Below are 19873 nucleotides of genomic sequence, written 5' to 3'. Positions count from 1 at the left end.
CCACCCAGGCGCCCTATAATATTTATTTTTAAGGCATTAAAAACTAAATACATTTTCTAATAAGTACTTTTCACAATTAATTAGTATGAAGCATTTAATGACTATAATGTTGAATGAAGAAGCATTCTTCCAACTTGAAAACCAAGTACTTTTTACACTTCTATTTCCCAGGTATCCTTGGAATAATAAGCTAGTTACTTAGATAATTCCTCAATAAGTGCTCTGACATTTTACCACTTACAATATTATGGAAAGTTTTACTTACTGAAACATCTTTCAGGTTTTTCTCAAAGGAGAAATGACAAGACTCTCTAGAAAAATCGAATTTGTATGCATCAGTTGGTCTTCCTCCTGATACCAATGCTTTTCTCAGTTCATCAACATATTTCTCTTTTTCCAATGCCATGTCATCGGCTTCTTGGGAAATCGCTGATTCAGAAACTATGGGAAACATTAATAAAAAGTTTTGAAATGAAAAATAAATTTCTAAACATGAGTACACACTTATTTACCTGTTGCTACTAATTTATCACTTATGTAACAGAAATTTAAATAAAAGGTAAAACCAATCCCCATACCACAAATTTTTAAGCCAAATTATACCTCTTAACTGAGCTAGAAATTTTTAAGAAACACATTAATTTAGTCTCAAATCTCATCTGAAAAACATTAGACTCCTTGCATTTTTTTTGCTCTGTCCTCTGATGAAATACATGCATTGTAAATTACTAGAAAAACTACCATCCTATATGCCTGCTCCTAGGTCAAAACCAGATAAATTATTTCTTATAATGATTAATAAGTCCAGTATTTTATAACATCTTTCTTCTTTGCCTCAGTTATTAATGAGATTAAGTAGTCTATAATCTACCTCTCACTCACATGGGCTGAGTCAAATTAAAGTAAAAATGGGAGTTCATTCTTCTCATCTCATTATGTGCCAAAAAGTAGAAAAGGTGGATGAAGGTAGGGGATGAGGAACAAAAATGAAGGGAATTAATATTTATTGAGTGTAGCCTATTAGACGCACATTACATTACAGATCCGGCTTCCAGTTTTCTCATCTAGGTATGCTGAAAGCTGATGCTTTACTCATCTACAGAGATTTTTACTTCAGCAATTACATTCTCAATTCTAGATAGATATTCTCTTTCTTTATCATAATATCCTGTTCTTGACACACCCTTCCTTTAAATATTTGAAGGCTTTAAACATATTTAAGATCTCTTTCAGATCAGTCTTTATGCATGGTTCCTGGACTACTAATTCCATTTCTACTGTTGACACCTTCTCATTCTGTTTTTACCCTTTCGTGCTTTGCAATGTTTGAACAAGGCTTTCCTCTAGCCAGAGTATAATCTGCTCTGGGCAATAGAGATGGCCTTGAATCAAGATTACTAGTTTACCTTTGTTGGAGCCGCTAAAGGTTTCAACAGCTCTGGACCAGTTTTGAAAGTTAATTTCTTAACTTGATTTTTACACTGGAAGTGAAGAGTTCATCCTTAAATCTCCTGTCCTTCATCCATACATAACACAGACTTTGGATTCTGATTTTTGTCCAGACTTTTATCTACTCATAGCTCTTAGTGACTAGTTTGACTCTATGCTGCATCTTCAAACCAAAGACTAGTCTTTTGTTTTTGTTTTGTCTTGTTTTGTTTTTTTAAGATGATTTCATTAACAAGATAACTTTCAGTTTCCTTTTTTTTTTTTAAGATTTTATTTTATTTATTTGAGAGAAAGAGAGAATGCACACAAGCAGGGGGGAGGGCAGAGGGAGAGGCAGGCTCCCCACTGAGGAGGAGCCTGATGCAGGACTCGATCCCAGGACCCCGAGATCATGACCCAAGCTTAAGGCAGATGCTTAATGACTGAGCCCCCCAGGCGTCCCCCAGTTTCCTTTCTTAATATTGGGAGCTCAGTTCCAGTTCCTTAAGAGGCCTGCCGTCTCAACATTCCACTCCACTTAGGTATTACAATCACAGTTCAGATATTCCATGAACCTAAACTTAAGCTGTAGCTCCCATTAACCACTTTGGTTTTCAGATACCTTTTCACAGATGGCACCTGGAGGGTTCCCTTTCTTACATCCCAAAACTGCAATGGGTCTGTTTGCTTTTAAAATTACAAGATTCAGTCTAACATTTGTTTGGAATGCATGCGTGTGGTTGAGTGGTTTCCTGTGTCAATTCAGGCTAGTACAATGATGAAAGACTCATATGGTTCTATACTTGTATACTTAAAGGTTACATTTATCTATTTTATTCCTTGTAACACTGAAAGATGTTTCAAATGATAAAATTGATGGTCAGATCAAGTAATGGTCTACAGTCACAGAATAGATTAAGTGGTCAAACTGGGATTCATACTTATGGTCTCGTGGTTGTTTGGTTTTGTGGTGAGGCAGATAGGGGACACTGGAAAAACTATTTCCTTCCATGGTATTAAAAAACACAATAGGACATACTACAGAAATTAATGAAAGCTTGACGAAAGAAACCCTAAAAATATAACACAGATTTTCATACCTTTGGTCTGTATGCTATCAAGTACGTCTGGAAGCCCCATGACAGGCAAAGAGGAAGAGAATTTTGAAACATATCCATATATTTTTCATTATCTACTTTTGGTAATTTCTGATAGTGAAATATGAATCTCAAAACAGATGTCGAAAAAAGGTATGAACAAAAACTTTTATATTCTTTATTTGATTTTACAGCTTCTAAAATCCTTTCATATATTTTCTCTCTCTCTGAAGCAGATGCATATTTAAGATGATCACCACTATCAAACCTATTTATCAAATCTAGTGACCTTTCAGTTACCCTAATAGCTCTTCTGGAAAAAAAAAAAAAAAGAGAGAGAGAGAGAGAGAAACAAAAATAAGAAGACTAATGCTTCCTAGTTAAGGAATAATATCATATTTGGTGTTGGGTAATTCTGAAGAGTTATAAATACCGAAGAAGAGAAAATATTTCACAGAGAACAGGAAATAAATCTGTGGAAACCATCTTTAATGTAACTACAGAAAACACAAAAGAGAGTGCCTGGGTTGGCTCAGTCAGTTAAGCATCTGCCTTAAGCTCAGGTCATGATCCTAGAGTCCTGGAATCCAGGCCCAAATTATGCTCCCTGCTCAGTGGGGAGCCTGCTTCTCCCTATTTCTGCTGCTCACACTCTCTCCCTCTATCTCTCTTTCTCAAATAAATAAATAAAATCTTAAAAAAAAAAAAGAAAGAAAGAAAGGATACCTATTGATAAAACATCCAGTGAAAAGCACTCTAAATTTCAATAAAATGAAAAGATACATATCTGAAAATATTTCATAGCATCTATCGGTTTAATTCACTTACTTAAAACAATGCTTACTCAGTATCTACTATGTTCCAAGTACTATTCTAGGCACCAAGGATACAAAAGTTTAAAAGACAGAAATTCCAGCCTCATGCAGCCTAATTCAAGTGCTGACATCTTAGATATTCTCTTGTGTTATACCATCTGTGAATGCTGTTCTATTATTATGGAATATTTCATTTTTAGGAGAAAAAATATGAAAGAAAATTTTCTATTTATACTTCCCTTTAAAAACTGTGAGAAAAATTTAAGAAAAAAATTCACTTGAATATTTCCATTAATAGTAAATGTGAAATTTTGACTGCATATTCAGAACTTCAATTCTGGAAAAACAACTCGGTCACTGGTTTTGAATTTTGTGCTAAGAACATCTGGAAGAAGCACAGCTGTAAGCACTCACTGCTCCAAAAACTCTGGTGACCAGAAATAAAAGCCATGGAAATAATAAAATTCAGCAAGGATACAGCCGAACCACATAATAATAGCATAAAAAGTAAGCAGGCCAATATGACCAAAAACCAAGGAATTATTCTCAGATACACAGGATCCAAGAAAGCATCATTTTAACACTATTTGTGGGTAGATGAAGATGTAAGCAATGAAAGATTTTTTCTTTTGAATCTTTACGGATAATGAACCGAAGACTGTGCATAACCTAAGTCTGTGTTGGTGCTTTAATGACAGCCTTAGCATCCCTTTACAGATCTTGTTGGTATCACATCATGGACCTACTTCACTGCATTTATTAAAAATCCTTTTTCCCCTGTACTCTGACACATAATCGCTATATAGGTCACCAAATATCAATAGTTAGAACAAATATAAATGAATATAATTACTTGATAATAAATGTATTAGTAGGGGTGCCTGGGTGGCTCAGTGGGTTAAAGCCTCTGCCTTTGGCTCAGGTCATGATCCCAGGGTCCTGGGATCGAGCTCCGCAAAGGGCTCTTTGCTCAGCAGGGAGCCTGCTTCCTCCTCTCTCTCTGCCTGCTTCTCTGCCTATTTGTAATCTCTGTCTGTCAAATAAATAAATAAAATCTTTAAAAATAAATAAACAGGGCGCCTGGGTGGCTCAGTGGGTTAAGCCTCTGCCTTCAGCTCGGGTCATGATCCCAGTGTCCTGGGATCGAGCCCCGCAACGGGCTCTCTGCTCCGCAGGGAGCCTGCCTCCACCTCTCTCCCTCTGCCTGCCTCTCTGCCTACTTGTGATCTCTGTCTGTCAAATAAATAAATAAAATCTTAAAAAAAAAAAATTTGAAAAAAATAAATAAACAAATAAATGTATTAATAAAGTTTACTTTTCAGTGAACTACTCCAGAGATGGGTAAGTTTCTTAGTGCTGATAGATTTATAAAGTTCATGTAATAGTCATCAATCATTAACCTACTTTGTGACTTAACTGTGCGATACAACCCTCTATAATGTTGAAGTGATGATAAACCACATGATAATTAGACCTCAAAACACTCATTAGATAAAACATTACTAATGGAAAAGAAATCAGTGAATTTAGTGTGTGGGAGATTAAAAGAAACCCCACATCCTTTTAATTTTACTCAAATGAAAAGAGAAAAAAAATTATCCAAATTGAAGGTTGCAGCAATCAAAAAGTTGTACCAAAAAACAGGATGAGGTATAGGAAGGAAATCCATTTTCATGTTTCAATTATGTAATTATTTCAATGTTCTTAATCACGTTATTGTCTATCTATAAAGTGCCAAGCCAAATCATATTCCTGTAATAAGTTTCAACTAATCATGGAAACAATATTATATTATTTGGTTTGATACTTTGTCCCTGAAATTTATACAAGAAAATAGAAATGAATACTGAAAAATCCATAAAACATTTGTGAGTTTCAAAACTTTAGTATCCTTGGAAATAAAACAACCATATATGGTGCACTGTAAAATTTTCTGTCTGAAAGCCTGGTTAGTAAGTAAACCAAATTTTAACAACACAACAAAGGATATCACATTTTGCTCACATTATTCATTAGCTAAAAAACAAATGGCAAAGCATACTATATTTCTGATCAATGCCAACGGTAAATCAATATGAAACTGGAGTTTTCATCAAAAATGCTAATTCTAAAATAAATGGTTCACTTTCTTTTTTCCCTAAAAAGTTCTACACGTTTGAGGCATCCTTTTAAAGAATATCTATTAAACATGGAGGTCCCAGGCACTGGTCTAGGTACTTATAAAGAATGAGTGACAGACAAATCAGATGCATTCCTTGCTCCTAATGAATCTAGTGAAAAAATATTCATAATAATAATAATAACATTAAGAACAACTGCCAGCACATTATGACATACACAAATTGCTCCATAAATGTAAATTCAGTTTAAATTTCTGGTTAAATCAAGATTTATAACTTATTCAGTGTATTCTTTTATCCCCAATCCTTAATGGAAAAAAAAATGCAAACAACATAGCATCTCAAGGTCATCTGTCTAATCATAACTCATTATACACAATAAGGCATTTGTCAGTTGGGAACATCTAAGTTATAAATACAGTATTCCTTACATACAAGCAACCATTTCACATAGGATCTGCCTCCTGGGCTGTTTGGTTGGAACTCCTCTTCTCTCCAGACAACTGGCATTAACCTACTGCCATTATCTTCAGCCGTTTGCACCCCCTTTCCAAAACAGAGCTATTGCCACCTGGGCATACTAGCATACATAGAGCTAACCTGAAAAATTCTCTTCCACTCCTCCATGGTAACAACCAAGCAATGACTGGTTTCTCTTACATAGAAGTTTACAGCTTAAATAGATGCCATAATAGGTACTGCAAACATTATCCTTGAAATTTCTCTATTTCATTACTACTTAAATCAGCATTCCTTGCTCTCTGTCACAAGAGTTTTTTTTAAAAACCCTGCAAGTATAAGTTCAGTGTGACTGTACTGTGTAACAGAATTTGTAATATCCAAAAAACAAAACTTCACCATGTAATTTTAAAAGATGATATAATAATTATAGTAACAAGTTTTAGGGAAATATTTCAAAATTAATAGAACATATAAATGGCATGTAAATTGACATGACAAAATTATTTTCCCTAAAACGTAATTTACAACATAACTCTAGAAATGACTGTTGCATAACTGTAGACAGTTTCTCAAATGTTTCAAAAAATGTTTTAGAAGAGCATGAAAACTTCACCACATGAGCAAAACATAATTCTATATATTTTCACTTTACACCTGCCATGTTCCATAAATAATTTCTGGGCCATGAGGCTTTTTAAAAGAGTACTGCGAGAGACACAAAAGATTCAAAGTCTATTTCATGAAATAAAAGCCAAAATCCCACATCAAGATTTGAACCTTGGTTTACAAATTCTCTAAAACTGTTTTGTTTTTGTTACAAATGTAATACATGTTCACTAGAAAATAATTCAAACAATGTAGGTGTCTGAAATAAAAAGAAAATCACCACCATCCCACTCCACCAAGCTAGCACCATCCCTTGGCCCAGCCAAACCACCTCCCTATGCCTCCCATATTTCCCTGGGGTCTTGGGGAAAAAAAAAAAAAAAGAAGAAGTGTATAAAGTACTATCTACGTTTTGTATAAAGAGATCATTTAAAAACCCTGACCAGCCCAAGTATGAAGATTCAACTAGTAACCAGAATTTGCTGGGGCACATGCTTATTTCTCTATCCTTCTATTCATTATAGAAATTGGCATTAAATATTATAAATCCACACGTATATTAGAGAGCAATAACAAGTACAGCAGTCATATAAATTTTACCCAGAATCTACTAAAGAAATACCTTAATTCTGAATTGTCTCTGAGGACTGAAGAACAGCACATTATCAAAATTTTATTTTTAAAACAATTTGTTTTGAATATTACCTGTCCCGGTCCATGCTGACTGACCATCAGTAAGTGTAATAACAAAACCAGATCCTAATGTTTTCTCCCAAGCCACTTGTAGAAAATGAATTATATCAGGTTCAGAAGCAAGACAGATTCTGCTTACTTTTCTCTCCATTTCTGGTCACCTGTTATAAAAGAATAAAATTAATATTTTTGCAAGAAACTATCAAATAGTGATGCTTTGTATATTGGTCTCTCAGCTACACAAAGCACCAAGGAAATAAGTAAAACAAAACAAAACAAAACAAAACACGTAATAGCTAGCCAACCACAAAACTCAGTAAATCATAGTTCTATTCAATAATGATTTGTAATTTTTACAGATGAGAAAAACAGAGGTCCATAAATGGCAAATGAGTTGCCCAAGTTGAATGCTGAAAAAAAAAAATTACTATAGCCAACAATATGAACAGTAAAGACTTTTCTTACTGATCCCAATTTCATTTCTAATCATTCAAGGTTCTTCTTCTATGAATTCTAAAACCATTCTTCTGGTAATTTACTCTAGAACCTTGCCCAGACTGACCTCACTTACCAAACTGTGGTACGACATATACTTGGTTCAAAGCAAATAACTGCATTTTTTCTAAAACTGGAATATCCCTTGACCACGTGCACTTCATTAAGAGATGCTTAAGCTGTAGAAGCTAACATGCAAAACAAAAATACCCTAAAAATTACAAACATGCAAAGAAAAAACATTACAAAAAGTCAAAGCCAGGAACAAAGCATAAACTTCCAAAGATGAAAAACTACAGAGAATTATTCTTTAATCACAAAGCATGAATCTCTTCCTAGATAATCCTGAAAAAGCTAAAAAAAATTCTTTAATCTTTTATTTGGGAAGAAGAGTATAAAATTGCTTCAACTTCTATGACATATATATATATATATATATATACATATATATATATATTTATATAGATATATATATATAATATGCTATAAAAATCCAAAAGTAAATTGGTACTTCACTGACAACTGAATAAGTTTTAACAAGAGCAAATTTTTAAATCAGTTTTAATTTGCTTTCTCAATTTAAAATTATTTTCATAAATAAAGCATATTATTTTTCTCAATTAACAGCTGAATATGAAAATAAAAACAACTAAATATGAAAAACTCACTTTGTCAGCTCTTCACACAACTGAATATGAAAATAAAAACAACTCACTTTGTCAGCTCTTCACAAAACAAAACTAACTTACTACAGATCTCTATCTTCTGGGAGTGGGAGGGATGCTTAATTATAGAATGCTAGAGCTATTCTACCTTAACAGTAAAAAGCGCAAGGAAGCAGGGCAATTTCCAGAATAAAAGAAAAAAAGTATCTAAAATTAAGAGTGTAAGATACCTCCAAATTGGTAAATTAACAATAATTCTAACTTCTACCTAAAGTGTACTCAGAAGACTGTTTATTATTCCTCCCACTAAAAGACCAAGCTTTAAAATAATCATACTTGTAGCCACACCAATTAAGTGTGTTTATGTGTTAAAAATATGTAAATGTGTAGGTTTGACTACATCATCCACTAAAAAATGTAATTATTTCTACATATTTCATTTACTGAAAATTTTTTCCTACATTGAGGTCTTTTTTGACTCAGTATGCTTACTTCTGAAATGTGTTTTCCATTTGTGAATAAATTTCTTTTAAATCAAATAATCAAAACACTATTAAGTGTTAATGCAGTTAATTATCCACATGCTCTGTAATCCTTAAATTTGAAAATTACTGGAAAATGTGTATTACTATTTTTCCATGCCAATCATCGAAAAAGACACATAAAGATTTACATAATTCTAATAGGCTCCCAAACCCATGACTTCGGAGGGGGAGGTAATAGAAACTACTTTTTTTTTTTTTAAAGATTTTATTTATTTATTTGACAGACAGAGATCACAAGTAGGCAGAGAGGAAGGCAGAGAGAGAGGGGGAGGCAGGCTCCCTGCTGAGCTGACAGCCCGATGTGGGGCTCAATCACAGGACCCTGGGATCATGACTTGAGCCAAACGCAGAGGCTTTAACCCACTGAGCCACCCAGGCGCCCCTAGAAACTACTTTTGAAGGCCACTTTTTGCCTCTCTAGAATTTATATACAAACACAAAGAGACACTTGCACAGGTTTTTCCTTCTTAAATATGTCTCAAGAAGCATGGCTATTGTTAGCAATTAATGTAACTCTGTGGAAAGAAAACTCAGCGCTTAAAATTCCTCTAAAACAGCAATTGGTTTCACTGCTATTTTTCACCATATTTGAAACAAGTGACAAACTGCTAATTATACAAAGCAGTTTAAAATTCAATATTCCAGATGTTTCATTCTACTTTCAAAATGACATAAAGGGCTTTAATTTCAGTAATGTTAAATAGACATTTAGGGGTTGATTAGTTTTAACATCTTAGAATTATTTGTGTTTCAAGTATTTTCCAGTTTTCTGATCAACTCTACGTACTCACAGCTAAAATTAAATTGTTTTATTTTAAAGATTCCATTATTTCACTAAACTCAGATTTGAACCTTTGGATGCTACCTGTGAGTCATGTTTAAGCACTTAACATTAAGAGCCCAAATGTGACCACTCAGTATCTTAAAAATACTTTGTGCCTCAGTAACCTCAGATGCTTTCTCTCTATCAACTGAGTTTTAATTTCCTGATAATGTTTTATTTGAATGACTTTTGAATGAAATTCATTCTTCTACTTACTGAAGTCACCCCCTCATTAAATATCAAATACAAAATATCTAAGAACCAACCACAAAAATAGGAAAAAGGATGACTTGCCAGTCTTTCAAGAATCCTAAGAGCAAACCAATGATCTTTTTGCTTCCAGCAGCCCTGTAAATGGGAAGAGTCGGCCATAGTTTTTCTGCCCCAAATACTTGAAGAAAGGGGTGCAATCCTCTTTAGAGGGACTGATTGATTAGGGCCATAAGAAAGCGTGTGTTTTGTTTTCTAAGGGCACTAAAGGTCGCACTAGAATCAGCACCTCTCCCAGCCAGAGCCAAGGATCTAAGAGAAACCTGCAGGTGGAAAACAGTTGAGTCCCACCCCAATTTGTATTTCAGTAGCTTTATTGAGAGCTCAGAACAGTTGAGAATTGAGAAGCTTATCTTTAGTACTTTGTGTCTTTGATACTTGGCTTCCTTCTTAGAAGAGAAATAAGTTGTTGGCTGGTATGCAGTTGATGTGATCTACACTCTGAACAAATACCATTCACAGTTGCCTCTGAATAAACAAGACACTTTTTAAATTAGTTTACAAAGAATTTTGTATGCCCTTTTGGATGCTGATAAGGAGCAGTGCAGAAGCCAACTCTCTTAGGTCAGCTCAAGTTAGTGACAACACTATATCATTGATAACACCATTTTGAACTTGAGCTTCTTTTATTTTCCGTTATAGTAAGTTACGGCTTCTTTTCAAGCTGCTTGGACTGCAGGTGTTCAAACTTCTGCAGCTATGCCAAGGAGTTGTACTTACAGATCAGAAAGGACTAAATGCATGTTTCTAATGAAGCAATTAACTTAAGTGCCCCTTGTTCATAAAAGTAGGCTGATACCTAAAGTGAATTCAGAATAAAGATTAGCACACAGCACAGTTAAGCCTGTAATTAGATTCCTGATATTATTTTGTTAAACCTTACTTAAAAAAAGAAAAGAAAATGTAAATTGTAAATTGAAGTATGGTGATAAATTTTTTTAAAAGTTCTATCATATTATAAAAATTCAAGGGTCAGACCATATGGATTGCTCTTTTTTAAGTAAAGAAATTGTTATGCAACAATTACTGGGCTATTTACTTTTAATAAGACAAACATCACACAATTCAGAAAACTAAGTGCAGGGCGCCTGGGTGGCTCAGTGGGTTAGGCCGCTGCCTTCGGCTCAGGTCATGATCTCAGGGTACTGGGATCGAGTCCCACATCGGGCTCTCTGCTCAGCAAGAAGCCTGCTTCCCTCTCTCTCTCTCTCTGCCTGCCTCTCCGTCTACTTGAGATCTCTCTCTGTCAAATAAATAAATAAAAAATCTTAAAGAAAACTAAGTGCAAAGAAAATGATGATTTTTCCTATTTGCTTAGTATTTTTTAAAAGCATTGGTTATTAATGTTTATCTTCCCAGAATTCCCCCACTGATAACTTTTTTTAAGTTAATAATTGATTCCTAGCCTTTTCATTATTTTTTTCCTATCATTTTCATTAACAGCATGTCAACAAGCTGGTTGGAGTTATCTATCTGACTAAAGGATAAATTAAGTTTTTTTTTTCCTTAAATGACCACAAAATCAATTTAACTTTAAATTTCCAAAGCAATTAAACAAAAATATCAAGCTAACTTTCTATAGAAGAAATGTTTTCTTGGCATTTGTATTTTTAAGTTCCAAGTATCTAAACTTTAAGGGTAAAGAATTTATAGTATTATTAAATACCTTTCTAATCATGTAAATATTGCCTCCATTCTATTAATTTAGAAATGAAAATAAGGTGACCAGCCGTCCAGGTTTCCCTGAGGTTTTCTTGGTTTCAATATTGCAAGTCCCATGTCCAGGAAACCTCCCAGACTCAGACAAACTAGGATGGATGGTCATCCAAAGTCAGAGTAAAATATAGTTAAGACAGTGGACATAATCTTGTTCAAAAACTTGTAAAATACAGCTAATGTTCAAGTTAGATGTCAAGTTAACAGTCTGATGCTTCAGGAATAAAGCGTTAGAATTATAAAATTTCTCTAAAAATCAAAGCATCTTTGCCATGGTCATAGTCCCTTCTCAACTACCTCTTATGACTGTGGAATGCCAACTACTGCCATTCCAAATATCGTATAACTGCTCATTTCCTCTACTTATCTTTTACAAATACCATTAATAATCATTAGTTTCAGTGACTCATTTAAAGTTCACTTCCTCTTTCTTTTTTCATTACCCAATGAACTAAGTATTTTAAAACAATAAAATAACTTGACTAAATTTCCCACATAAAATCTAACACCTAGATCCAAAATGCCCTGAAAATTAGACCCCAAGTTCCAGGACTTCCTTTCTATTCATCAAATGGACACTCTTAATTACCAATAAACTTGGCAGAAAGGATACTTATCATTTTGGAAACTTTCTAAACTTTCACAAAAACACTTCATTTCTAATTGCAGTGTTTCCTGTGAGACTGACACTTAACAGAGCTGAAGAGAGAATACCTGAAATACAGCATTAGCTAAACAACAGTCTTTCTTCATTAAGAATTTAGTAATTATGATTTTGTAAGTCGTGAAATTTTGACACCTCTTTTGTATTTTAATTTCAGAAGAGTGAAATACCATCAGTTAAGTGTATATACAGTCTTTTCTACCTGAAAAATGTGCTCCTCAGAATGAAATGTAACTGAAAGCACTCGTATGAAAAAGAAACAGGACTTGTACTGTACTTTTCCCCTACTCACAAACCCACCATTGACTGACAACTGTACCCATTTATCTACCTATTTCTAATGGCAAACGGGATGAATGTTAAGATTGGGGTACAAAGGGGCACCTGGGTGGCTCAGGGGGTTGAGCCTCTGCCTTCGGCTTGGGTCATGATCTCAGGGTCCTGGGATCGAGCCCCGCATCGGGCTCTCTGCTCGGCAGTCAGCCTGCTTCCTCCTCTCTCTGCCTGCCTCTCTGCCTACTTGTGATCTCTCTCTCTCTCTGTCAAATAAATAAATAAAATCTTTAAAAAAAAAAAAAAGATTGGGGTACAAAAAAGTTAATCCTGGGAAAAAAAAAGAACCCTATAACATTACCTAATTCAGCCACTCAAAAATATTTAAGAAATATGAGAAACTGCCCATATATAACAATGTTTAACTTACCAAAAAAAGGCAATTTCACATGGTTTGAAAGACATAAACAACACACTCCAAACTGGATGAATAATTACTACTTATTTCCCATGCTGTAATTTTTTTACTTTAAGTCATTTTCAACCACATCCCTGAACATATTTTGGACTCTAGTGGGAGGATGTTCCAAGATAAAAGCAAAAGATTCACAAGCTGATAATTGTGCTAGGTGATGGGTACACAGGAATCCATTATGTTCTCTCTACCTTTATATATTTTTGAAATTTTCTACAATAAAATGAATAAAAAGAAAATAGTTCCCTCAGCATTATTTGACCAAGCTGATTATATTGTTATAGAGTACCTTTATAAAGAGACAAAGTCATCTATGAGAAATGTGTTCTTAAATATATAATTCAAATACATAATTCAACACCTTAAAACTTAGGAGCCTATTTAAGAAATACTAAGCTCAGTGTTGGCTCTTTGGTTAAATAGTCTTTATCTGATCATCACTACACCTGAAATACTGGTATGAGATGCACTGGTGACTGACACAGAGATGAGCACACGACTCAGGTTAGGACAACTAAGACCAGTAAAGCCTAATTCCAAGACTTAAGAATATAGAATCTGCTCTATTGGATTTGATGCTATAACACTGTGAGCCTGAAGCTGCTGACAACAAAATCAACAGAGCAGAAAGTGAAACAGAGATGTGCACAGCAGCTCAGGTCTGATTCCAGCAAAACCAGAATCTAGATCTAACCATAGATGTTTTAGGTATGAGGCCAAGAAGTTCCTTTCGGTTTAAGCTACTCCTTTTCAGGCTTTTGAATCAGTCAGACCTCAGTATGAAATCCTCACTATCATTCCGTGGTTGTGTGGACTTTAGAAAATTATTTAATTCTCTAAACCTCAATTATCTCATAGTACCTGCAATGTGTATATTCTGTTAGTGGCATGAGTACGAAACTTTGGGAAACACTACATTAAACTCATAACATTCAACACCAAACAGGAAGTTTTACATTTTCAGCTTAATAATTTCAGTTTTCAGCTCACTCTCATCAGTTCTAAAGCACATGACATTTGAAAGCACTGGGCAACTTTGTTATTGCTACATGATAAATAATTGGTAACAGGTAGTTCAAGAAGACAACTGGTGAATATTTTCCAGAAGGCCCTAATGATTCTGGGGGAAAAAAAAGAAATATCTATTCAAAACAAAGTTTCAAGTCTTGGTTACATGGCAAAAAAGATGCTTTCCAAGTTTTAAAATCATTAATTAATAAGTTTAATGTTTTCTCCTTAAAACTCAACAGCTTACCTCAAAATATTGGCAAATGTGCTCTAAAATAGGGACCCAATCAATTTACATTTTAAAATTGTTTCTTTCTCTTCCATCTTTAATATACTCAAAAGAATACATTAAAAGCCTGTTATAAACCTCTAATACAATTCATTTTTTCACGTTTATGTTTATAGAAACAAATGTAGCTCCTGGCAGAATATATGACCTCAACTATACTTTCCAACCATTCTTCTCAATATAAACTTAGAGGAGTGTGATGTGGTTAAACAATTAAGACTGCTATACAAAAGCCATCAGTCTCTGTTATTAGAAAAGCAATGAGAGGACTAGTCCTGATACTCATGGTTAAAGCTCTTCAAGGACTGTTTTAGGACCACCATTCAAAGAACAGTTTAACCTTCTAGACGTCTGCAAAACAGATGTAAGACTGTTTGTATGGTTCCAGTGACTTGATATAAAAGCTTCAAATGTGTCCTTACTTTGCATCAAATGCTCTATTACAGTGATATCCATATGGGAATTAACAGTGGTAATCTGCGATATTCAACCAAACATATCAACTTTACTAGCCCTTTAATCCACTCATTTTCTTCTGAGATACAACTATCAAACAATCAGAACAAATCTTATCACATTTAAACTTCAGGAACTTATTATGCTTTCTCTATTGCTAAATTCTCAGAGCATAAAGTTTGGTTCCCAAAAGTAATATCTAAGTCTTGAGTTGAGCCAATTTTTGTAAGAATAATATGTAAAATGATGAGGTTCGTTCCTAAACACAGGATTAAGGCAAGAGCTTTTTTATTCATAGATTTTACAAAATTATAAATAGCAACCACACTCTCATTTTTTTAAAAACACATAAGCCCCCATATGGAACTATATTAGTGTACTATGTTATATAAGCATCCACCTATAAATTACCAAAGAACTGTCAATAAATTTTTTTTAATTCAACTTTAAATGCTCCAAAGTTTAGACAGATGTTATCCTACTTTCTCTGAGCAGCTGTTCATTGGACATGTTCCTTATTTATTGATGTACTGTGTTCAATGCTAGGGTCACATTTCTTAAACAGGAACTTGGCAACTTCCAAATTCCATGGTAAATATTGACATATCTCAGCATGTCAATATTTATACTGTCAAGGCTTTGATGAGTCTTCTCAACAATGGCTGCATCTTATTTCTTAGCAGCCACTTGCTTCTGTTCCAGTTGAGCAAGGTCTTTATTCAACAGCATCTTCTCACACAAAGACCTGACTGACTTTCTTGCTTATTTCAACATTTTGGACCCTTTTACAGGGTTAGTAAAGTTCAAAGAAACAAGGCACAAATTTAGCAAGAGCTGCTTTTGATTACTTGATCCCAAGCCTAATCACCATTTTCAACCCCACTGCTGGAGTTGAAAGCTGCTGAAGCCTTTTCAGAATTTACAGTCAGATTATTTCATTTTCTGTTAGTCCTGAAGGCTATGCAACATTATAAAAAGATTGGTTTATGGACTACGACAATGATGATAATATTCAGAGGACAGTTTAAATTCAAAATGTTTACCATGAAAGGCAGTTAGAAGTCTGGCTCATTATTTACAATTAAACAGTGTTTTTGTTTTGTTTTGTTTTGTTTTTTTAAAGATTTATTTATTTATTTGACAGAGATCACAAGTAGGCAGAGAGGCAGGCAGAGAGGAAGGGGGAAGCAGGCTCCCTGCTGAGCAGAGAGCCCGATGTGGGGCTTGATCCCAGGACCAGGAGACCACAACCCGAGCCTAAGGCAGAGGCCTCAACCCACTGGGCCACCCAGGTGCCTCTAAACAGTGTTTTAAATACAAAATCACCTAGATTTTGTGCCAAGTATCAGAAATTATGTTAACAAACTAATTATCTTTAACGCAACCTTAACAAATTTCCATATCACTGTGAGAAAAACCTTTGCAATATCTTGAAAATACAATGGGATTTCCCAATGGCACACAATCAAAAGTTTAATTTAAAGCTATTGGCAGTACTGGCATCTACCAAAAGTATGGATGCCTCATGAGCATTTCGGAATTCTAGCATGGATTTCCCGCTTTGACGCAACAGAAGTCTCAAGGGTGTTCTTCTAAAAAGAGCCCCATTTCATCAACATTAAAAACTGCTGACTATAATGACTATGATAACCCTCTGTTCATTTCAGCCAATGTCTTAGGGAAAAGAGCACAATTCATGTTCTCATCAGCGCTGGCAGCTTCACAAATGACAAGGAACAAACTGCCCTGGACTATAAAATGATTAACTACCTCCTACCTGTATAAAAACGATCCTTCTATTATTTTAAGGACAGCCACCTTTTTCCTAGAGAACAAGGTATAGCAAACAGACCACTGATTTTATACCCAAAAGAGTCAGCTTGAAATCAAAACTCTACTGCTTCATAGCTAAGTGACTTTGGTCACGCCATTAATGCATTAAAACATTTACGACTGCTTCCTACGTACCAGGCTTTGGTACTGCTTCCTACGTACCCCAGAATGAGTAAGACACATTCTGATCTCTCTAGTGAAATTTAAAAAAAAAAAAAAAAACCACCCAAAAATAATTATTTTACAAGCTTATAAAGTGCAGAGGCGGGATGGTATCTCTTCTCAAGAGTTCATGTAAGCCAGCCTAACATTTCAGGGAAGGCTTCCCTGAGTTACACCTGATATGAATCTTAAAAGGTGAAAAGGAAAGAGATAAGAAAAGGCACCCCATGCAGAAGTCCCTGCATGAGCAAAGCCTTGGAGACAAGAAACAGCATAATACCTGGAAACCATAAACAATTTAATGTTTCACAATGACTGCAAATGAAGGATGACTAAATTCAAATACCAAGTCAAATTCATTCACTCAACCAAAACATGCGCACTTCTATGCATCAGATAATGCTTTAGAATTTGGCATAAGGAAACAAAACAGATAACAACTCTTTCCTTTGGAGATCAACAATGAAAAAAACACATAATAAATATGTAAAATATATAGTATGGTGAGAAGTGCTAGAGTCAAGGGAGAAGATAAGACAGGATAGAGAAAACCGGGAGTACAGAGGCCAGTGGGGGAAAGGGGGAAAGTTGCAAACCTGCAATTTATTTTTTTTATTTTTTTTAAAGATTTTATTTATTTATTTGACAGACAGAGATCACAAGTAGGCAGAGAGGCAGGCAGAGAGAGAGGAGGAAGTAGGCTCCCTGCTGAGCAGAGAGCCCTACGCGGAGCTCGATCCCAGGACCCTGGGATCATGACCTGAGCCAAAGGCAGAGGCTTTAACCCACTGAGCCACCGAGACGCCCCAGCAAACCTGCAATTTTAAATAGGAGGTTGAGGTAGGCTTTATTGAAAAGGTGATGTTTGAGTACATACATGAAGATCAGTTGTGAGGATGTCTGGGAAAAATCATTCCAAGCAGATGAAGCAACCAGTGCAAAGGCCCTAAGGCAGAAGTGGGCTTAAGAAACAAGGAAGCCAATATGGCTAAGACAGAGTGAGGGGAGAGCATACAAAGGGCTGAAGTCAGGGAGGTAATAGGAAAACAGATCATGTAGAACTTTGTAGGCCCATGTCAAGATGTTAGCTTTTATCATGAATCAAATGAGAAGTCATAAAATGGTTTTACTCAAAGAAGTAATGTTACATTTCTTCTAATAAACTTTTTATTTTGGAGTAATACTGAATTTACAGGAAAGTTGCAAAGATAACACAGAGTTCCCATATACATCTCACCCAGTTTCCTCCACTATTAATGTCTGGAATTCAGAAAGAGAGGGAACTAAGAATATGAATTCAGGAGCCTTCAGTATACACAAGGTTATTTAAAGTCATTAAGACTTGATGATATAATCAAAATGAAGTGTAAAAAGAAGAAAAGAAGAGAAGCAAAGATTGAAGCCCTGGAACATTCAGCAGTAAGAAATCAAGAACAGAAGGTAGACAGAAGGAACCAGTAAGGTAGAAGGAAAACCAAGAGTGTGATGTCCTGGAAATGAAGTGAAGAAAATACATCATGAAGAAGGAAGGAATTAACTATGTCAAATTTTGCTGATAGTTCAAATACAAAAAAAGACGGAATGATTAACACCTGGAAACCACTGGTGACACTAAGAAGAGGTTTGGGGGGGAAAGGTGGGACCAAAAGCCATGCTGGAATGATCTCAAAAAAAGTACAGAAAAAGAGGAATGGGGATTTAGAATATAAAATCCTTAGAGGATTTTTGTTCAGAAGAGCAATAAATGAAGAAGTGAATAAATGGAGAAGAAGTGGAGAAAAGTTAAGAGAAGCATTTCTTAAAGTTAAAAGAAACAACATGCAGGTCAAATGTGGGTCTTAATCTAAGAGCCACAGGGGAAAGAATATAAAAAAGAGTGGGGGAGAAGAAGGACAAAGACAAGCACTAGAACATAAAGAGCCTTAATCTTAAACTGCTGGTGTCTAGTTGGGGATTAGAGAAAACAAGCAGTTAAGTAAAACCATTATCTTTTAATGTATGTGCCCATCAGTGAATTTTAAAAAAGGAAATCATGCAAAAGGAAACCATTAACATTATCAACACTAGATATAAAGTAAAAAGAGAGGAAGGGGGATGAGGGAGGCTGACTACTGGTAAAAAAGCAGTATCATTTTAATTCGAAAACCATATATTGGGTTCCCAAGAACTATGCGAACTGATTACATCAAAACACTTGTTTCCCCATTTGGGTTATGCAAAGACAAAAACGGGTGGACAATAAAGCTTCACCGAATGGGATTATCCAAACTAAAAGAAGCTAAATACTACTACTGATTAAAAGAGAAAGTTGGCATGCGATTCCTCTCCCTGATGGAACACTACTCTAGAATACCTGTGCAACCACTCAACTCAGGAAAAGGCAGTTTCTTTCCATTTGTTACTGCACCAAGTTTCTTACTCCAAAGGGCCTAGTATGCTTCAGGCTCCAGGTGAAACCAACGGACAGCTTACAAAGAGCGAGGGATTGGGAGACAAAGAAGACCAGCGTCCGAAGTGTCCCAACAGTCTACTCAACACAAGCCTCCGGATTCAAATGCCTTCCTACTTCCACAACCATTACAGGGCACTGCAACGGCGCTCTGCATTGTACAGAATCCCTCGGGTGCAAAGGGAGAAACTGAACGAGGGCGTAGCAGGTGCACACCCTGCGCCTACGTTTAGAGAACCCAGGCGTCCCCGAGAGTGCATCAACGGAAGGTCCAGGAGCTTACACATTGAGGGGGCTCCGAGCTAGGAAAAATCATACACTGAGGAATTCTAGAGGGAAATAATAGGGAACTAAAAAAGAAAGTGAGAAAAAAAAAAACAACAAAGGACAGCACAAAGAACCATTACTATTACTAACTTACTATTACTAACCTACGCAGCTCACACTTCCGCACCCTACCTCTCAGTGCCTCCACTTCCGGTCTCCTCCAAAAGGCCCGCTCCCACAGACAGACATCCCGCAGCCAATG

At 35.4% G+C, this 19873-nt stretch overlaps 1 protein-coding gene across 8 annotated transcripts in view; it reads right to left on the bottom strand.

Moving 5' to 3' along the window:
• Positions 1-19871, bottom strand: part of XRCC4 (X-ray repair cross complementing 4) — a 278013-nt gene extending 258142 nt beyond the window's left edge. For 6 of the 8 annotated variants that reach the window (XM_047729305.1, XM_047729306.1, XM_047729304.1 and 3 more), the window contains exons 1-3: positions 19804-19871; positions 7234-7382; positions 266-441 (exon numbers count right to left, since the gene is read on the bottom strand). In XM_047729305.1, coding sequence (XP_047585261.1) covers positions 266-441; positions 7234-7372 — 315 coding nt within the window. In that variant the 5' untranslated portion in view covers positions 7373-7382; positions 19804-19871. Of the gene's footprint in view, positions 1-265; positions 442-7233; positions 7383-7792; positions 7813-19771 lie in introns of those variants that run through there. The other 2 variants (XM_047729300.1, XM_047729301.1) reach the window with 2 other exon arrangements.
• Between the last annotated feature and the right edge of the window lie 2 nt (positions 19872-19873).

The sequence above is a fragment of the Lutra lutra genome, chromosome 5 (genome assembly GCF_902655055.1).
Source record: "Lutra lutra chromosome 5, mLutLut1.2, whole genome shotgun sequence".
Lineage (NCBI taxonomy): Eukaryota > Metazoa > Chordata > Mammalia > Carnivora > Mustelidae > Lutra > Lutra lutra.
Note: the sequence above shows the minus strand (reverse complement) of the source record. Positions and strands in the feature narration are given on the sequence as shown.